This window comes from Fundulus heteroclitus, unplaced genomic scaffold, assembly GCF_011125445.2.
Source record: "Fundulus heteroclitus isolate FHET01 unplaced genomic scaffold, MU-UCD_Fhet_4.1 scaffold_49, whole genome shotgun sequence".
NCBI lineage: Eukaryota > Metazoa > Chordata > Actinopteri > Cyprinodontiformes > Fundulidae > Fundulus > Fundulus heteroclitus.
The window spans coordinates 478,532-496,961 of record NW_023396912.1 but is presented as its reverse complement, the minus strand read 5'-3'; the positions used below and the strand labels follow the sequence as shown (position 1 = coordinate 496,961).

Genomic DNA, 18,430 nt, shown 5'->3' with positions numbered 1-18,430 from the left:
TTCTACAAAATGGTAGCCTTTAATTTTTATACTTTATTTAAAAAAAAAAGCCACTTTTTCCTCTTTAAAAGCCAATGTTAAATGATGTTTGTCAGTTTATAACAGCCATCAAGACAAATCTCTCTACAATTGCACTGTCGCGCTGCGCTAAAGGATCCTGTCTATTGCGCAATACACAATTAATTCGAAAAGCTCTGCAAATTATTCTTGCACCTTCCGCAACAGGTTGCAGTCGTAAAAATTAACATGGCTGCGACACACTTCCCATCTCCTCCGCTTATAAAGCTGCGATCTAATCCTGTTTACATGAAATAAGCCTGCGAGCGAGCAGGTTTAAACTGCCGCACATGTTGCTATGACAACAAGTGCAGGATGTCTTTCGAAGAACCAAACAATCCAAGATCATGCCAAATCGTCAACAATCAAATCCAACTGAGTTAGCGACATTCGAAGAACGGACCCCTGTTCAGAGGTTTTAGACTCCATTGCAGCCTTTATGTTCAGGTCTATCAAACCAAAGCCAGATCCCTGGTTCAGATCTCTACACCAACGCTGTTCATCATCCTGACCACTTCATCACATATTATTGTAGCCATGGCAACAGTGGCCAGATACAAGCAATTAAGAATATGAGCAGCCATGTTTTTACATATTTAAGATGAGAGGGAATTAGAGGTGGAAATAATCAGTGCTTCAGTACTAAAAGGACATTTCTGTTTAAAATCTGTTCATGAGGGGGGAAACATTTTAAATATATCTGGATGTAAATAAAAGTAAAAGAATACAAGTGGGTGGACAAAAAAAATAAAATCACTACTAATAAATACACAAATAAAATAAAGCCCAAAAAATGGATTGAAAACAAGTGGTTTGAAAAAAACTTGCATTAAAGAAAAAAAGATAAAATACAATAGCTAAATACATTTGTAGCTAATTAATTGATAAAATATTGAACGCATTTATTATTTGGTAGCATTAAATGGAAAAATTTAGATGCTTTTGGCCCAGTATTTCTTTTATTGCCACATTGCGTTATTGTATGTATTCTGAATTATGGCAGGATTGGCCCTCCATATCATGCTGAACTACATGCTAAGCTAGCATTAGCACTAGCTAGCTTAGCATGTAGCAGCTAATGCTAGCTTAGCATGGAAGCACCGCCAGGCTTAGCCAGTTTTCTGGGGGAAAGCCTGCAACGAGTTGTGATGAAGAGGAGGAATCCATCAGCTGCTGAAAACGGCTCCTAAACTTTAGCTCCATCCACACAGGTAGCATGAAGAAGGAAATCTCCAAACCTGATGGGTGCAGCAGAACTCTGGGCTGGAAAACATCCCCCATCATTGGTGTCTCCTCTGCTGCGTCCTGCCGCTCTTTGAGCTCCTGCTTCCCTCCAGTTTCTCCGCTGTGCCTCCAGCTGCTGGACTTCTTTCCAGACTTCATCACCTGCAGCAGCTGCTGCTCTCTTCCAGCTTCTGGACTCACAGCAGAACAACAAAGAACAGAACCAGAGGACCCACGTGGCTGCACGGCATGAAATCCTGGTCTCAGCAAGTAGCGTGGACAGACCACGTGACAAACACATACCATATAATGACGCCATTACACCCCGGAAGTGCCGGGGGCGCTATTTGCTAAACCAGCAGCGGTTCTCACGTTTTTTTTTTCTTTTGAAATCTTTATTGATTTTGGCTGTTAATCATAACTTAACGGTCGTATCTCAAGTTTTTATAGAAAATCTTTATTTTGACCATATTTAAAGCAGAACTATGATATAATAAATACATTTGCACCTAATGTGGATAATTTGCTTGTACAAAAACAAACATACAAAAAAAAATCAAGATTATCCAATCGTCAAATGAAACGGGGAACAATATATTTACCACTATTGTAACTTATTGTTTTTACTCTTTTTTTTAAGCCAAAGACTTCTTAACTATTGCTGAGTAGTGCTGAACCAATGCTTTCAGTGTAAAAACTAAATAAGGCATTGCTGCACAGGTCAACTGAGCTAAAGCAAAGGGATAATTTATAAATGTACATAATATGTTAAGAGAACATTTAACAACTAAACATAAAGTGAATGGAAAATTTGTGAATATTCTCAGTGCTTTCAGTATTGACAGTCAGAGCAGTGTCCAGGTTTGCAGTCACTGTAGTAATGAGGTATTCTCCTCGTCTCCCATTACCTGTGAAACCCTCACAGTCTTTGTACTTTGCAGGAAGAACATCTTAAAACTGCAAAAGGAACTCCAGATTTCTGATATGAATTATGTCCTTTCTTCAGCTGAACAGCTTTCTTCTAATTGCTGTTTACTTCCTTGACTGTCAAACCACCTACCACCCACATGACACACTGGTTTGTTTCTGGCCTAACTTTGTTGTTGTCACATGTTGCTACAGATGCAACGTTTTTCTTCAGCTGACCTCCAATGGTGATTTTAAAAAGGGACAAACAAGAGGGAATTTCCCATTGAATTAAAATATATGCTCATCTAATGTTAAAGTAACAATAAATAAAATGTCATTGTCTTGTACCACAGCAAGGTTAATTAAATAGTTTAAACTAAAGAATTAGCTTAATTTCTATGATTTACACCCTACCTTTTTTTACTATAATGTAATGGGTTCAAACATGCCAAAAATAAAAATAAAATTAAGAATATATTTCTACTAAGAATGATTAATTAGCAATAGATAATAACTAGGTTCAATTTACAAGATTTACTGATTAAAATGAAGGAAAATTTCCATTGATTTAGATTTCCTAATCTTTATAAAAGACAAAGATAAAGTTTTACTCATAAGTAAAACACTAATAACCCAGTTTAACAACTTTAATTGATAAAGCACTTCAAGATACAACTCAGCTGGCTAAAGTGTTTTACGGATCCTAAAAAGCAGCTTGTCAACAGTTAAACACATTTTTAGAGTCATCCATAGGTAACCACAGATCTAAGCTCAATAAAATCATTTGTGGAGTTCCCCAAGGTTCCATCGTTTTCCCCTCTTCAACATTTACATGGTCCACTTGCTTGATTTATCCACAATGAAACACACCATCACAATTATACTAAAGACAACTTTATTTTAGTCTTTTACAAGGGGACGACAGTCCAGTACAATCAATTGTAGATTACAATGATCAGATTAACACCTGAGTGGTTAAAAAATTTCTTTACAAAGACAAAAGTGAAGTTTACATTTTTGGTCCAAAACAATAGATTACAATTCAGTGTCCACCTTCAGTTCATTGGTTTAAAGAGCTCTGACAAAGCTAGAAACCTTGGAATGATCATGGACACTGACCTAAACCTCAATAATAACATTAAGCGTGTCATTAAGACAACATATTATCAAATAATTTTTTTTTTGCCAGGAGTAGACCATTGATGTCTGAACAAGACTGAAAAATTTGTACATGTATTTTTTTTCAGCAGACTGAACTGTTGTCATAGTTTTTACTGGACTTTAAAAACAAAACAAAACAATAACACTAACTACAACGTATTCAAAAGGCTATTACTAAAGACCTTTAAAAAACTAAAAATGATCCTATTCTGAGGTCCTGACATGGTCTACCTATTGCTCAAAGAGAAAAGTTAAAAATCTCAAAGCACTTACGAGTCAGAGCCCTTTTATTAGGTTATTAAGCAATGATGAATGGAGGCTTCGTTTACAGCAATGTGCATTTATATATATATTTTTTGATTTTTTTGCTGCTTCTAGCGGCTCGCTTTAATTGACAGTAGACCGACAGGAAGAAGGGGTGGAAGAAGGGGAGAGACATGCGGCATATGACCGCAGGTCGGATTCAAACCCGGGTCGTCCGCGTCGAGGACTAAAGGCCTCCAAACATGGGTCACACTACCCGCTACGATACGAGCGCATCCTGCATTTAGATATTCTGATAGTGTGCAGTAGGCAGTAACATTAAGGTGATTGTAACAAATGACGGGCGAGTAACAGTGGGATCATTTTAAAACGTTGGACTGAAGTCTCCACCTGGGCGCGATGGTCCTCACAGCCCTTTGGAATTAGCTTTTTCTAAGCTTATTTGTTTTGGCTTTGTGAATTCCGAAGAGATTACCTGATTGATAAATCAGCACATCGCTACCATTGGGAGGGATTTCAATTCTATATCAAATGGACGAGCCAATCAGGAACAACAGGTGGGATTTTTGTAGATGTGATGTACAACAGTAACAATTTTTTGATTCAGACAACAATTGGCGTTATTTCATCAGTGTTGTCCAATCTACTAAATATTGATTCTTTCAAAGAATACCAGAGAATCGCTATGAAGGCTTTTGTTAGTGGAAAATGTTTTTGTCATTCTCCCAACCAGGTTTGGAAAGAGCACGTCAGTAAATACATCTCTAACGGAGCAATTCTAAATGGATATGTGGAGCTCGGCGTAACTACATCCATCCGATAGGAGTCAGGTTGTGGAACTAGAGAGCTCATTCAGCAACAGACTGCTGAAACCCATATACTCAATAGCATACTTTCATTAGTCCTTCATCCCAGCTGCTGTTAGACTGTATTATCTCTGCTGTTTCCAACAAACTATTAAGTGTTGACAACATGCAACGGTTGCAGGGTTCTGATCATAAATCATTTACATTGTCTCTCAGATCCTAATGTCCATTAGAACATGATTTTTGCTTCTATGGCTCCAGTACAATAATATAACATAATCTTTTAACATTGTTGTGTGAATCGGCTGTTTTTCATAAACATCATAACAAACATGTTTCTTTCTTGTGTAAATTTTCATGAGTCTTCTTAACTCTGACTTTCCAGGAACATTTTCTCACAATCATCACGACCAAAAGGTGTCTCTCGCATATGTAATTTCGTCCATGCATCCAATTTCCAACACACTGTTCGGGTCGCGAGGGTTGCTGATGCCGATCACCAGCTGTCAATGAGCGAGAGGCGGGGTATAACGTGGACAGTCTATTGCAGATGTAATTTCATGTGCCTACTTAATTCTGACTTCCAGCGAAATCTTTTACTACAAGCATCACAAGCAAAGGGTTTTTCGCCTGTGTGGATATCCATGTGTGAATTTAAGTTTAGCTTTCTGGAAAATCTTTTCCCACATGTATCACAGCTATAAGGTTTCTCTCCTGTGTGGATTCTCATGTGTCTATTTAAGGATGAGCTGGCAGAAAATCTTTTACCACACCTATCGCAACCAAAAGGTTTCTCTCCTGTGTGGATTCTCATGTGTATCTTTAAATATGACTTTGTGAGAAATCTTTTATCACATGCATCGCAACCAAAAGGTTTCTCTACTGTGTGGCTTCTCATATGCATATTGAAAAGTGCCTTCCAGGTAAATCTTATCCCACATAAATCGCAACCAAAAGGTTTCTCTCCCGTGTGGATTATCATATGCATATCGAAATGTGCCTTCCAGGTAAATCTTCTCCCACATAAATCACAACTAAAAGGTTTCTCTCCTGTGTGGATTATCATATGTCTTTTTAAGGATGAGCTGGCAGAAAATCTTTTTCCACAATCATCACAACCAAAGGATTTCTCCCTGGTTTGGCTTATTATGCTGGTCTTTGGATTTTTCAAATTAACCTTTGTACTATCTACAACTATTTTCATTGAATCCACATCTGAAGCCTCATCTTTAACGATCACTTTTATAAAGTCAGTTGAAGTGCCGGTTGTAAAATATCTGGCTTCTGTTAGCTGTTGACCATAGTTAGAGAATGGAGGTTTCTCTTCATCCTCTTCACTTTTCATATTAACAACAGTTGATGGAAACCTGGTATCGTCAGTCTCCTCCTTGAAATTCTGTTGCTCTCTTTTCTGGCTGGCCCAGGTTATTTTCCCTTCCTCCTTTATGTAGAGCAGCTCCAGCTCCTGCTGGTCCACATCAGGATTGTTTTCTTCAGGGACCTCTTCTTTAATGTCGTCATACAACACTGAAACACATTACATGCATTATGACCAACTATATCTTGACAACGGAACAACCAAGGTAATGATCCAGAGACAATTGTAAATAGGTTAACATGACAGAGTACTACTAAAAACATTTTAGTAGTTGGCCTGGGTTCCAGTAAGAGAACCTGGTCAGAATGTACCATTAATACCACAACCTCAATGGTCAAGAGCTGGACTGATATCATGGAACCTCTTAACCATTAGCTTACCAGCCTTGATGCAAGGAATTCAGGCCATGGGACAGTCATTAAGAAACTCAACCATCAGTCTTTAATGACTCAAGGTTCTTGGTAACGCATTTCAGCATAATGGACCGTTACACTGAAAGTTGTTAGTTATGCTGAAAAAGTACAACACGGATGTTTGAGAGCAACACTGAAAAGTTAATAAAGAACTTCAACGTGCATCAGCGCAGCAGAAAACCTCCTGGACAACATTAAAGCTAGCGCTAGCTATTGTTAGCCTGACGAACAGCCACCTTCACCTGCACTACGTTAACGCTCCACTGCAGGAATGCATCCAGAGAAGCAGCAAAATGACACACCAGCGAGCACAACACCCCACGCACACGCGTCCCAATGACAGCTTACAACCGTTACAGGGAACTGGACTGCTTTGTGGCATGGTGTGGAAACAGTGACTTCATTCTTAGTGCGGATAAAACAAAAGACATGATTGCAGATTTCAAGAGAAACAGGAATAGTTCCAACTTAGTTCCAGATATCTGCAGACCAACTTGATCAGGAACTGGGAGCTGTTCATGTTCATTAGATCGGAGAACGTAGAGTCGGACTGATATATTAAATAATTATTTTTCTTCTTTGTTCTTTGACAATGTATTTTGGGAAAAACTGCTTAGTTTTAAACTAAGAGCAACATATTTGCTTGTGCTCTGTTTTTGAGTTCACATAAAACTAAGAACTACATCTGTTATTTTGCTATAACTTGTTTTAACTTGTGAAGGGAACCTATGACAATGTGTTGTGGGAAAGATGATGCTGTATTCCTTATTTTGCTTATATTTGCCCTATTATCTGAGTTCGCAATATTATTTTGCTTCACACACTGCTGAGATGCTGGGAACGCTTTTTTGTTTTGGAAACGGGACGAACAGCTCAGATGGGAGGGAGAAGTGGCTATTCTCGCTCCCATCTGATACTTTGTTTATTGGTATAAAAAGGAGGGGACTGCCCTCAGTCGTTGAAGTCAGCCCTGGGTTGTATGGACGCTCGGCCGTTTGGATTGTGCTTTAACCGGACTGACCGACTTCCCAGTCCTAACCTTGGTAAGAGATGGAACAACACGCCTGTTTGAAAGCTTGCCAGGCTTTAAGTGCTTGCTACTTTGCGTGTGCGAAGTGCTTGCTGTTTTGTGTTGCTGTGTTCTGTGGGGAATAATAAATGTGGGCCTTATATTCTAACAGAAACAGTGTTTGAGTCCTTATTTGTGTTTTCCGATCTCTCCCGATGCTGAAATAAACATTTCATAAAACACGGACAGAACTGATATTTTTCTGATGGGAAGCTGATGAATCCAGAGAGTTTTGGCCTTTAGCTACAACACAGGACACAGAAACAAAGTAAAGCAATCCTTACTGTTGATAGGAGCAGCAGTTAATGGAAAGCTGCTATCAGTCTCCTCCTTCACCAGGAGCTGCTCTCCTTCCTGACGGGCCCCGGGTTCCTCCTGTTCCTCCTTTATGTGGAGGGGCTCTGACTCCTGCTGCTCCCCCTCAGGACTCTGTTCTTCAGGAGCCTCTTCTTTAACATCTGCAGCCAACACTGAAACACATTACATGCTTTATCAACAACTAGATCTGGACAACGTTCCAACCATGCCAGCAGACTGGGAGCTCCACGCCGCTGTGCGCCGTCCTGGTGAACGCTCGCTCACTTTTTGATCACACCTTTGTTCTCAACCACTTCATCTTAACACACCAGCTGGATTTCCTCATGCTGACGGAGACCTGGGGTCCGTTCTTCGTACGTTGCTTAAAACATCCGAGATCAACTGACACATCCAAGATGATTTCATCCGGCTAATTGGGTTCTTCCAACACACCTGTTGTTTATGATTAGTATGGCTGGATTGAGTTATCTGAGACAACTGTGCGTTCATGCGTTTGTTTAAAAGGGGAAATGTGTCGATGGTAGAAACATTGATCAGCAACGCTGCTATTGGCTGTTCAGCATGAACAAAGAACGCCCACAGTTTTTCTCCCAAGCAGAACACGAGCTTTTAATGGAAGGTTATGCTGAATTTGAGTCATTAATTAAAACGACAGTGAGATTAACACAGTGGTCACAAAAAAGTTACTGGAATATTACAAGCAATGGTGAATTAAAGAGTTTTAAATAACTTCAAAATAACTATAACATGGAAAAATGTGATTTCTTTAGATACCTTCAGCTAAGATGCCATTACAATAAAAATAGCTAATTTTTGGAGGAGGATGAGACAGGTATACTTAAAATCTTAGGTATATACCTCCAAAAAACAATATCCAAACTATACTCATGTCTACAAACAGAGAGAAAATGTAATACTACATAGCTTAAGGTTAAATGGGGGGAAAAAAAGTTAAATAACAATAACTGAATATGTTTGGTTAAATATTATAAGTCTGTGATCCACACGTCAAGTTCTGACCTATGGAGGGAATTTTCCTGGACATGCATGGGGCGTTTTTTTGTTACACCTGACATTAAAAGTAAACATTGTAACGAAACTGAGAAGGGAAAATGTTGGAGGAACTGTGGGAATGTGTCTGCAGGACATTTTCATGTCTTCTGGAAATGTACTAAGATCGCTTCCTACTGGTCAGGAGTGATAAAAGATTCAGGTTGCTGTCGTAAAAACGGACATGACATAGCTGCGACAGACTTCCCTATCTCCCCCGCTTATAAAGCCGCGATATAATCCTGTTTACATCAGGTCTATCAAACCAAAGCCAGATCCCTGGTTCAGATTCCTACACCAACGCTGTTCATCATCCTGACCACTTCATCCCATATTATTGTAGCCATGGCAACAGTGGCCAGATACAAGCAATCAAGAATATGAGCAGCCATGTTTTTACATCTTTTAGATGAGAGGGAATTAGAGGTGGAAATAATCAGTGCTTCAGTACTAAAAGGACATTTCTTTTTAAAATCTGTTCATGAGGGGGGAAACATTTTAAATATATCTGGATGTAAATAAAAGTAAAAGAATACTAGTGGGTGGACAAAAAAAAAAAAATACTACTAATAAATACACAAATAAAATAAAGCCCAAAAAATGGATTGAAAACAAGTGGTTTGAAAAAAACTTGCATTAAAGCAAAAATATAATATATGATAGCTAAAAACATTTGTTGCTAATTAATTGATAAAATATTGAACACATTTATTATTTGGTTGCATTAAATGGAAAAAAGTAGATGCTTTTAGCCCAGTATTTCTTTTATTGCCACATTGCGTTATTGTATGTATTCTGAATTATGGCAGGATTGGACCTCCATATGATGCTGAACTACATGCTAAGCTAGCATTAGCACTAGCTAGCTTAGCTAGTGCTAGTGCTAAAGCACCGCCAGGCTTAGCCAGTTTTCTGGGGGAAAGCCTGCAACGAGTTGTGATGAAGAGGAGGAATCCATCAGCTGCTGAAAACGGCTCCTAAACTTTAGCTCCATCCACACAGTTAGCATGAAGAAGGAAATCTCCAAACCTGATGGGTGCAGCAGAACTCTAGGCTGGAAAACATCCCCCATCATTGGTGTCTCCTCTGCTGCGTCCTGCCGCTCTTTGAGCTCCTGCTTCCCTCCAGTTTCTCCGCTGTGCCTCCAGCTGCTGGACTTCTTTCCAGACTTCATCACCTGCAGCAGCTGCTGCTCTCTTTCAGCTTCTGGCCTCACAACCAGAACAACAAAGAACCCGGAGGACCCACGTGGCTGCACGGCATGAACGCCTGGTCTCAGCAAGTAGCGTGGACAGACCACGTGACAAACACATACCATATAATGGCGCCATTACACTCCGGAAGTGACGGGGGCGCTATTTGCTAAACCAGCAGCAGTTCTCACGTTTTTGTTTTCTTTTGAAATCTTTATTGATTTTGGCTGTTAATCATAACTTAACGGTCGTATCTCAAGTTTTTATAGAAAATCTTTATTTTGACCATATTTAAAGCAGAACTATGATATAATAAATACATTTGCACCTAAAGCTAATGTTGACAATTTGCTTGTATTTATAAAACAAACAAACAAACAAAAAAAAAATTTAAAGAGTATCCAATCGTCAAATGAAACAGGGAACAATATATTTACCACTATTGTAACTTATTGTTTTTGCTCTTTTTTTTAAGCCAAAGACTTCTTAACTATTGCTGAGATGTGCTGAACCAATGCTTTTAGTGTAAAAAGTAAATAAGACATTGCTGCACAGGTCAACTGAGCTAAAGCAAAGGGATAATTTATAAATGTACATAATATGTTAAGAGAACATTTAACAACTAAACATAAAGTGAATGGAAAATTTGTGAATATTCTCAGTGCTTTCAGTATTGACAGTCAGAGCAGTGTCCAGGTTTGCAGTCACTGTAATAACGAGGTATTCTCTTCGTCTCCCATTACCTCTGAAACCCTCACAGTCTTAGTACTTTCTATTGCAGGAAGAACATCTTAAAACTGCAAAGGAACTCCGGGTTTCTGATATGAATGATGTCCTTTCTTCAGCCGAACGGCTTTCTTCTAATGCTGTTTACTTCCTTGACTGTCAAACCACCTACCACCCACATGACACACTGGTTTGTTTCTGGCCTTACTTTGTTGTTGTCACACGTTTTTCTTCAGCTGACCTCCAATGGTGATTTTAAAAAGGGACAAACAAGAGGGAATTTCCCATTTAATTAAAATATATGCTCATCTAATGTTAAAGTAACAATAAATAAAATGTAATTGTCTTGTACCACAGCAAGGTTAATTAAATAGTTTAAACTAAAGAATTAATAATAACTAGGTTCAATTTACAAGATTTATTGATTAAAATGAAGGAAAATTTCCATTGATTTAGATTTCCTAATCTTTATAAAAGACAAAGATAAAGTTTTACTCATAAGTAAAACACTAATAACCCAGTTTAACAACTTTAACTGATAAAGCACTTCAAGATACAACTCAGCTGGCTAAAGTGTTTTACGGATCTTAAAAAGCAGCTTGTCAACAGTTAAACACATTTTTAGAGTCATCCATAGGTAACCACAGATCTAAGCTCAATAAAATCATTTGTGGAGTTCCCCAAGGTTCCATCGTTGTCCCCTCTTCAGCATTTACACGCTCCACTTGCTCGATTTATCCAGAACAATGAAACACACCATCACAATTATACTAAAGACAACTTTATTTTAGTCTTTTACAAGGTGACAACAGTCCAGTACAATCAATTGTAGATTATAATGATCAGATTAACACCTGAGTGGTTAAAAAATTTCTTTACAAAGACAAAAGTGAAGTTTACCTTTTTGGTCCAAAACAATAGATTACAATTCAGTGTCCACCTTCAGTTGATTGGTTTAAAGAGCTCTGACAAAGCTAGAAACCTTGGAATGATCATGGACACTGACCTAAACCTCAATAATAACATTAAGCGTATCATTAAAACAACATATTATCAAAAAAATTTTTTTTGCCAGGGGTAGACCATTGATGTCTCAACAAGGCTGAATAATTTGTACATGTATTTATTTTCAGCAGACTGAATTATTGTAATAGTTTTTACTGGACTTTAGAAAAAAAACAATAACACTAACTACAATGTATTTAAAAGGTATTACTAAAGACCTTTAAAAAACAAAATATGATCCTATTCTGAGGTCCTGACATGGTCTACCTATTGCTCAAAGAGAAAAGTTAAAAATCTCAAAGCACTTACGAGTCAGAGCCCTTTTATTAGGTTATTAAGCAATGATGAATGTAGGCTTCGTTTACAGCAATGTGCATTTAGATATATATTTATTTTTATTTTTTGCTGCTTCTAGTGGCTCGCTTTTATTGACAGTAGACAGTAACATTAAGGTGATTGTAACAAATGATGGGCGAGTAACAGTGGGATCATTTTAAAACGTTGGACTGAAGTCTCCATCTGGGGGTGATTGTCCTCACAGCCCTTTTAGTCCGTGGGCCAGAATCTGTGGGACGTCTCCTTAAGAAGTTGTATGAACTGTCAGGGGGCAACTTTCTTTCACCGGGAAAAGTTGCTACACATAGCAGTGATCTCAAAACACCAATGTTCCCACGTTTTCACTTGCACATTAATAAGTTATAGCCGATAAAAAATCTAAACTGTGGCGCTCCGGTCGAAGAGGTCACGTGATTCGATTTTTGCTGCTCAGCCAATCAGATCGCTGTATTGTCAGCTGTGCGCGTTCACCAGTTCATCATGGCTGCGCTCGTAAGATGTTTGTATGCATTTGTTTCCAGACGAAGAAAGCCCAATAATAGCATTTTCTGGTGCCAGTTGGCAGAGATCTTGATGGCAAGAAAAAGAAATAGCCCAGACCACCCGTCAATCCATGTTCTAACACGCTTATTCCCGCTGGGTTCATGAGGGGTGTCTATCTCCAGCTGTCAATGGGCGAGACGCGTTGTATAACCCTGGACAGGTCACCAGTCCATCACAGGGCAGAAATAATCCAGACTTTTACCCAATTTACTGTAATATCACCAAGACCTGCTGCCACAGGTGTTGTCGTGCCAAACGACTTATCCCCGCCAGAATTTGTATTCCCTGCGCCGACAGCGCATTCAGCAGGAAGAATTAATCCAGTCAACCCCGCCTCATTTCCAACCTATTAGGCGTGGAAATACATATGTTTTACTTTTCTTTATGAAATATAGCAATGATGTCGTTACATTATTGTTCAGTTAGTGTGAAAAAACTGAAAATGTAACACTTGTTAGTGCGATCATAAGGGATTGCTATGTCGGTTAAAACTCGATTGATCACTCAATATAACACGTTCTGAGAAAGTAAACGGCTCTGTGGTCGTTTCCAGATGTGTCATGAAAATATTAGCTTTATGTTATTAGACTGTCGCATGTCTGTCTGCTTAAACCAAAATCCACCTTCCTGAGTTCATCACAGCTCTTTACTTGTTCGTCTTTTTTCTTTTTCTTTTTTTGACCCGCATGAATAGATTATATAAAGCGGATTTCACGTGTGATCAAATGAACACTGAATAAAGGTACAGCCAAAATGATCAGATCTAATAAGATTTTAATACAACCAAGAACCATATAGAGATATTAACTATATTAAGAAAACATAGACATTTAGATTCTAAAAATAAAAGTACGCTCTAAATCACCCGTTTTGTCATTTAGTAGACGAGAACAGTTCTGTTTTTGCCTACCCGCGGGACCCGGAAGTAGCGGGGAGGTCACGCGTGAACTGGTCTATTGCAGATGTAATTTCATGTGCCTATCTAATTCTGACCTCCAGCGAAATCTTTTACTACAAGCATCACAACCAAAGGGTTTTTTTCCTGTGTGGATATCCATGTGTGAATTGAAGTTTGGCTTTCTGGAAAATCTTTTCCCACATGTATCACAGCTATACGGTTTCTCTCCTGTGTGGATTCTCATGTGTCTATTTAAGGGTGAGCTGGCGGAAAATCTTTTACCACATATATCACAACCAAAAGCCTTTTCTCCTGTGTGGATTGACATGTGTATCGTTAAATATGACTTTTTGGAAAATCTTTTACTACATGCATCGCAACCAAAACGTTTCTCTCCCGTATGGATTATCATATGCATTTTTAAGGCTGAGCTGCGACCAAATCTTTTCCCACATGCATCACAACTAAAAGGTTTTTCTCCTGTGTGGATTCTCATATGTCTTTTTAAGGATGAGCTGTAAGAAAATATTTTACCACAAGCATCACAACCAAAAGGTTTTTTTCCCATGTGGATTTTTTTGTGTTCTTTAAAATATGACTTTCTGTAAAATCTTTTTCCACAATCATCACAACCAAAGGATTTCTCCCTGGTATGGCTTATTATGCTGGTCTTTGGATTTTTCAAATTAACCTTTGTACTATCTACAACTATTTTCATTGAATCCACATCTGAAGCCTCATCTTTAACGATCACTTTTATAAAGTCAGTTGAAGTGCCGGTTGTAAAATATCTGGCTTCTGTTAGCTGTTGACCATAGTTAGAGAATGGAGGTTTCTCTTCATCCTCTTCACTTTTCATATTAACAACAGTTGATGGAAACCTGGTATCGTCAGTCTCCTCCTTGAAATTCTGTTGCTCTCTTTTCTGGCTGGCCCAGGTTATTTTCCCTTCCTCCTTTATGTACAGCAGCTGCAGCTCCTGCTGGTCCACATCAGGATTGTTTTCTTCAGGGACCTCTTCTTTAATGTCGTCATACAACACTGAAACACATTACATGCATTATGACCAACTATATCTTGACAACGGAACAACCAAGGTAATGATCCAGAGACAATTGTAAATAGGTTAACATGACAGAGTACTACTAAAAACATTTTAGTAGTTGGCCTGGGTTCCAGTAAGAGAACCTGGTCAGAATGTACCATTAATACCACAACCTCAATGGTCAAGAGCTGGACTGATATCATGGAACCTCTTAACCATTAGCTTACCAGCCTTGATGCAAGGAATTCAGGCCATGGGACAGTCATTAAGAAACTCAACCATCAGTCTTTAATGACTCAAGGTTCTTGGTAACGCATTTCAGCATAATGGACCGTTACACTGAAAGTTGTTAGTTATGCTGAAAAAGTACAACACGGATGTTTGAGAGCAACACTGAAAAGTTAATAAAGAACTTCAACGTGCATCAGCGCAGCAGAAAACCTCCTGGACAACATTAAAGCTAGCGCTAGCTATTGTTAGCCTGACGAACAGCCACCTTCACCTGCACTACGTTAACGCTCCACTGCAGGAATGCATCCAGAGAAGCAGCAAAATGACACACCAGCGAGCACAACACCCCACGCACACGCGTCCCAATGACAGCTTACAACCGTTACAGGGAACTGGACTGCTTTGTGGCATGGTGTGGAAACAGTGACTTCATTCTTAGTGCGGATAAAACAAAAGACATGATTGCAGATTTCAAGAGAAACAGGAATAGTTCCAACTTAGTTCCAGATATCTGCAGACCAACTTGATCAGGAACTGGGAGCTGTTCATGTTCATTAGATCGGAGAACGTAGAGTCGGACTGATATATTAAATAATTATTTTTCTTCTTTGTTCTTTGACAATGTATTTTGGGAAAAACTGCTTAGTTTTAAACTAAGAGCAACATATTTGCTTGTGCTCTGTTTTTGAGTTCACATAAAACTAAGAACTACATCTGTTATTTTGCTATAACTTGTTTTAACTTGTGAAGGGAACCTATGACAATGTGTTGTGGGAAAGATGATGCTGTATTCCTTATTTTGCTTATATTTGCCCTATTATCTGAGTTCGCAATATTATTTTGCTTCACACACTGCTGAGATGCTGGGAACGCTTTTTTGTTTTGGAAACGGGACGAACAGCTCAGATGGGAGGGAGAAGTGGCTATTCTCGCTCCCATCTGATACTTTGTTTATTGGTATAAAAAGGAGGGGACTGCCCTCAGTCGTTGAAGTCAGCCCTGGGTTGTATGGACGCTCGGCCGTTTGGATTGTGCTTTAACCGGACTGACCGACTTCCCAGTCCTAACCTTGGTAAGAGATGGAACAACACGCCTGTTTGAAAGCTTGCCAGGCTTTAAGTGCTTGCTACTTTGCGTGTGCGAAGTGCTTGCTGTTTTGTGTTGCTGTGTTCTGTGGGGAATAATAAATGTGGGCCTTATATTCTAACAGAAACAGTGTTTGAGTCCTTATTTGTGTTTTCCGATCTCTCCCGATGCTGAAATAAACATTTCATAAAACACGGACAGAACTGATATTTTTCTGATGGGAAGCTGATGAATCCAGAGAGTTTTGGCCTTTAGCTACAACACAGGACACAGAAACAAAGTAAAGCAATCCTTACTGTTGATAGGAGCAGCAGTTAATGGAAAGCTGCTATCAGTCTCCTCCTTCACCAGGAGCTGCTCTCCTTCCTGACGGGCCCCGGGTTCCTCCTGTTCCTCCTTTATGTGGAGGGGCTCTGACTCCTGCTGCTCCCCCTCAGGACTCTGTTCTTCAGGAGCCTCTTCTTTAACATCTGCAGCCAACACTGAAACACATTACATGCTTTATCAACAACTAGATCTGGACAACGTTCCAACCATGCCAGCAGACTGGGAGCTCCACGCCGCTGTGCGCCGTCCTGGTGAACGCTCGCTCACTTTTTGATCACACCTTTGTTCTCAACCACTTCATCTTAACACACCAGCTGGATTTCCTCATGCTGACGGAGACCTGGGGTCCGTTCTTCGTACGTTGCTTAAAACATCCGAGATCAACTGACACATCCAAGATGATTTCATCCGGCTAATTGGGTTCTTCCAACACACCTGTTGTTTATGATTAGTATGGCTGGATTGAGTTATCTGAGACAACTGTGCGTTCATGCGTTTGTTTAAAAGGGGAAATGTGTCGATGGTAGAAACATTGATCAGCAACGCTGCTATTGGCTGTTCAGCATGAACAAAGAACGCCCACAGTTTTTCTCCCAAGCAGAACACGAGCTTTTAATGGAAGGTTATGCTGAATTTGAGTCATTAATTAAAACGACAGTGAGATTAACACAGTGGTCACAAAAAAGTTACTGGAATATTACAAGCAATGGTGAATTAAAGAGTTTTAAATAACTTCAAAATAACTATAACATGGAAAAATGTGATTTCTTTAGATACCTTCAGCTAAGATGCCATTACAATAAAAATAGCTAATTTTTGGAGGAGGATGAGACAGGTATACTTAAAATCTTAGGTATATACCTCCAAAAAACAATATCCAAACTATACTCATGTCTACAAACAGAGAGAAAATGTAATACTACATAGCTTAAGGTTAAATGGGGGGAAAAAAAGTTAAAATAACAATAACTGATGATGTTTGGTTAAATATTATAAGTCTGTGATCCACACGTCAAGTTCTTACCTATGGAGGGAATTTTCCTGGACATTCATGGGGCGTTTTTTTGTTACACCTGACATTAAAAGTAAACATTGTAACGACACTGAGAAGGGAAAATGTTGGAGGAACTGTGGGAATGTGTCTGCAGGACATTTTCATGTCTTCTGGAAACGTACTAAGATCGCTTCCTACTGGTCAGGAGTGATAAAAGATTCAGGTTGCTGTCGTAAAAACGGACATGACATGACTACGACAGACTTCCCTATCTCCCCCGCTTATAAAGCCGTGATCTAATCCTGTTTACATCAGGTCTATCAAACCAAAGCCAGATCCCTGGTTCAGATTCCTACACCAACGCTGTTCATCATCCTGACCACTTCATCCCATATTATTGTAGCCATGGCAACAGTGGCCAGATACAAGCAATCAAGAATATGAGCAGCCATGTTTTTACATCTTTTGGATGAGATTAAATTAGAGGTGGAAATAATCAGTGCTTCAGTACTAAAAGGACATTTCTTTTTAAAATCTGTTCATGAGGGGGGAAACATTTTAAATATATCTGGATGTAAATAAAAGTAAAAGAATACTAGTGGGTGGACAAAAAAAAAAAAATACTACTAATAAATACACAAATAAAATAAAGCCCAAAAAATGGATTGAAAACAAGTGGTTTGAAAAAAACTTGCATTAAAGCAAAAATATAATATATGATAGCTAAAAACATTTGTTGCTAATTAATTGATAAAATATTGAACACATTTATTATTTGGTTGCATTAAATGGAAAAAAGTAGATGCTTTTAGCCCAGTATTTCTTTTATTGCCACATTGCGTTATTGTATGTATTCTGAATTATGGCAGGATTGGACCTCCATATGATGCTGAACTACATGCTAAGCTAGCATTAGCACTAGCTAGCTTAGCTAGTGCTAGTGCTAAAGCACCGCCAGGCTTAGCCAGTTTTCTGGGGGAAAGCCTGCAACGAGTTGTGATGAAGAGGAGGAATCCATCAGCTGCTGAAAACGGCTCCTAAACTTTAGCTCCATCCACACAGTTAGCATGAAGAAGGAAATCTCCAAACCTGATGGGTGCAGCAGAACTCTAGGCTGGAAAACATCCCCCATCATTGGTGTCTCCTCTGCTGCGTCCTGCCGCTCTTTGAGCTCCTGCTTCCCTCCAGTTTCTCCGCTGTGCCTCCAGCTGCTGGACTTCTTTCCAGACTTCATCACCTGCAGCAGCTGCTGCTCTCTTTCAGCTTCTGGCCTCACAGCAGAACAACAAAGAACCCGGAAGGATCAACGTGGCTGCACGGCATGAACGCCTGGTCTCAGCAAGTAGCGTGGACAGACCACGTGACAAACACATACCATATAATGGCGCCATTACACT

At 39.2% G+C, this 18,430-nt stretch overlaps 3 protein-coding genes across 10 annotated transcripts in view; 1 reads left to right on the top strand and 2 right to left on the bottom strand.

The window, feature by feature from the left end:
* LOC110367769 (zinc finger protein 239-like) overlaps nucleotides 1–18,430 on the top strand; it is a 577,202-nt gene that overhangs the window by 260,298 nt on the left and 298,474 nt on the right. The window lies entirely within an intron of this gene.
* On the bottom strand, nucleotides 4,467–7,598 carry LOC118560806 (zinc finger protein 664-like). The gene is made up of 2 exons (XM_036132332.1): nucleotides 7,566–7,598; nucleotides 4,467–5,948 (listed from the first exon to the last, which is right to left on the bottom strand). Coding segments are annotated over exons 1-2 (987 nt in total). The 5' UTR covers nucleotides 7,567–7,598; the 3' UTR covers nucleotides 4,467–4,962.
* Nucleotides 13,330–16,041, bottom strand: LOC118560807 (zinc finger protein 239-like). Its single transcript, XM_036132333.1, has 2 exons — nucleotides 16,009–16,041; nucleotides 13,330–14,391 (listed from the first exon to the last, which is right to left on the bottom strand). Coding segments are annotated over exons 1-2 (987 nt in total). The 5' UTR covers nucleotides 16,010–16,041; the 3' UTR covers nucleotides 13,330–13,405.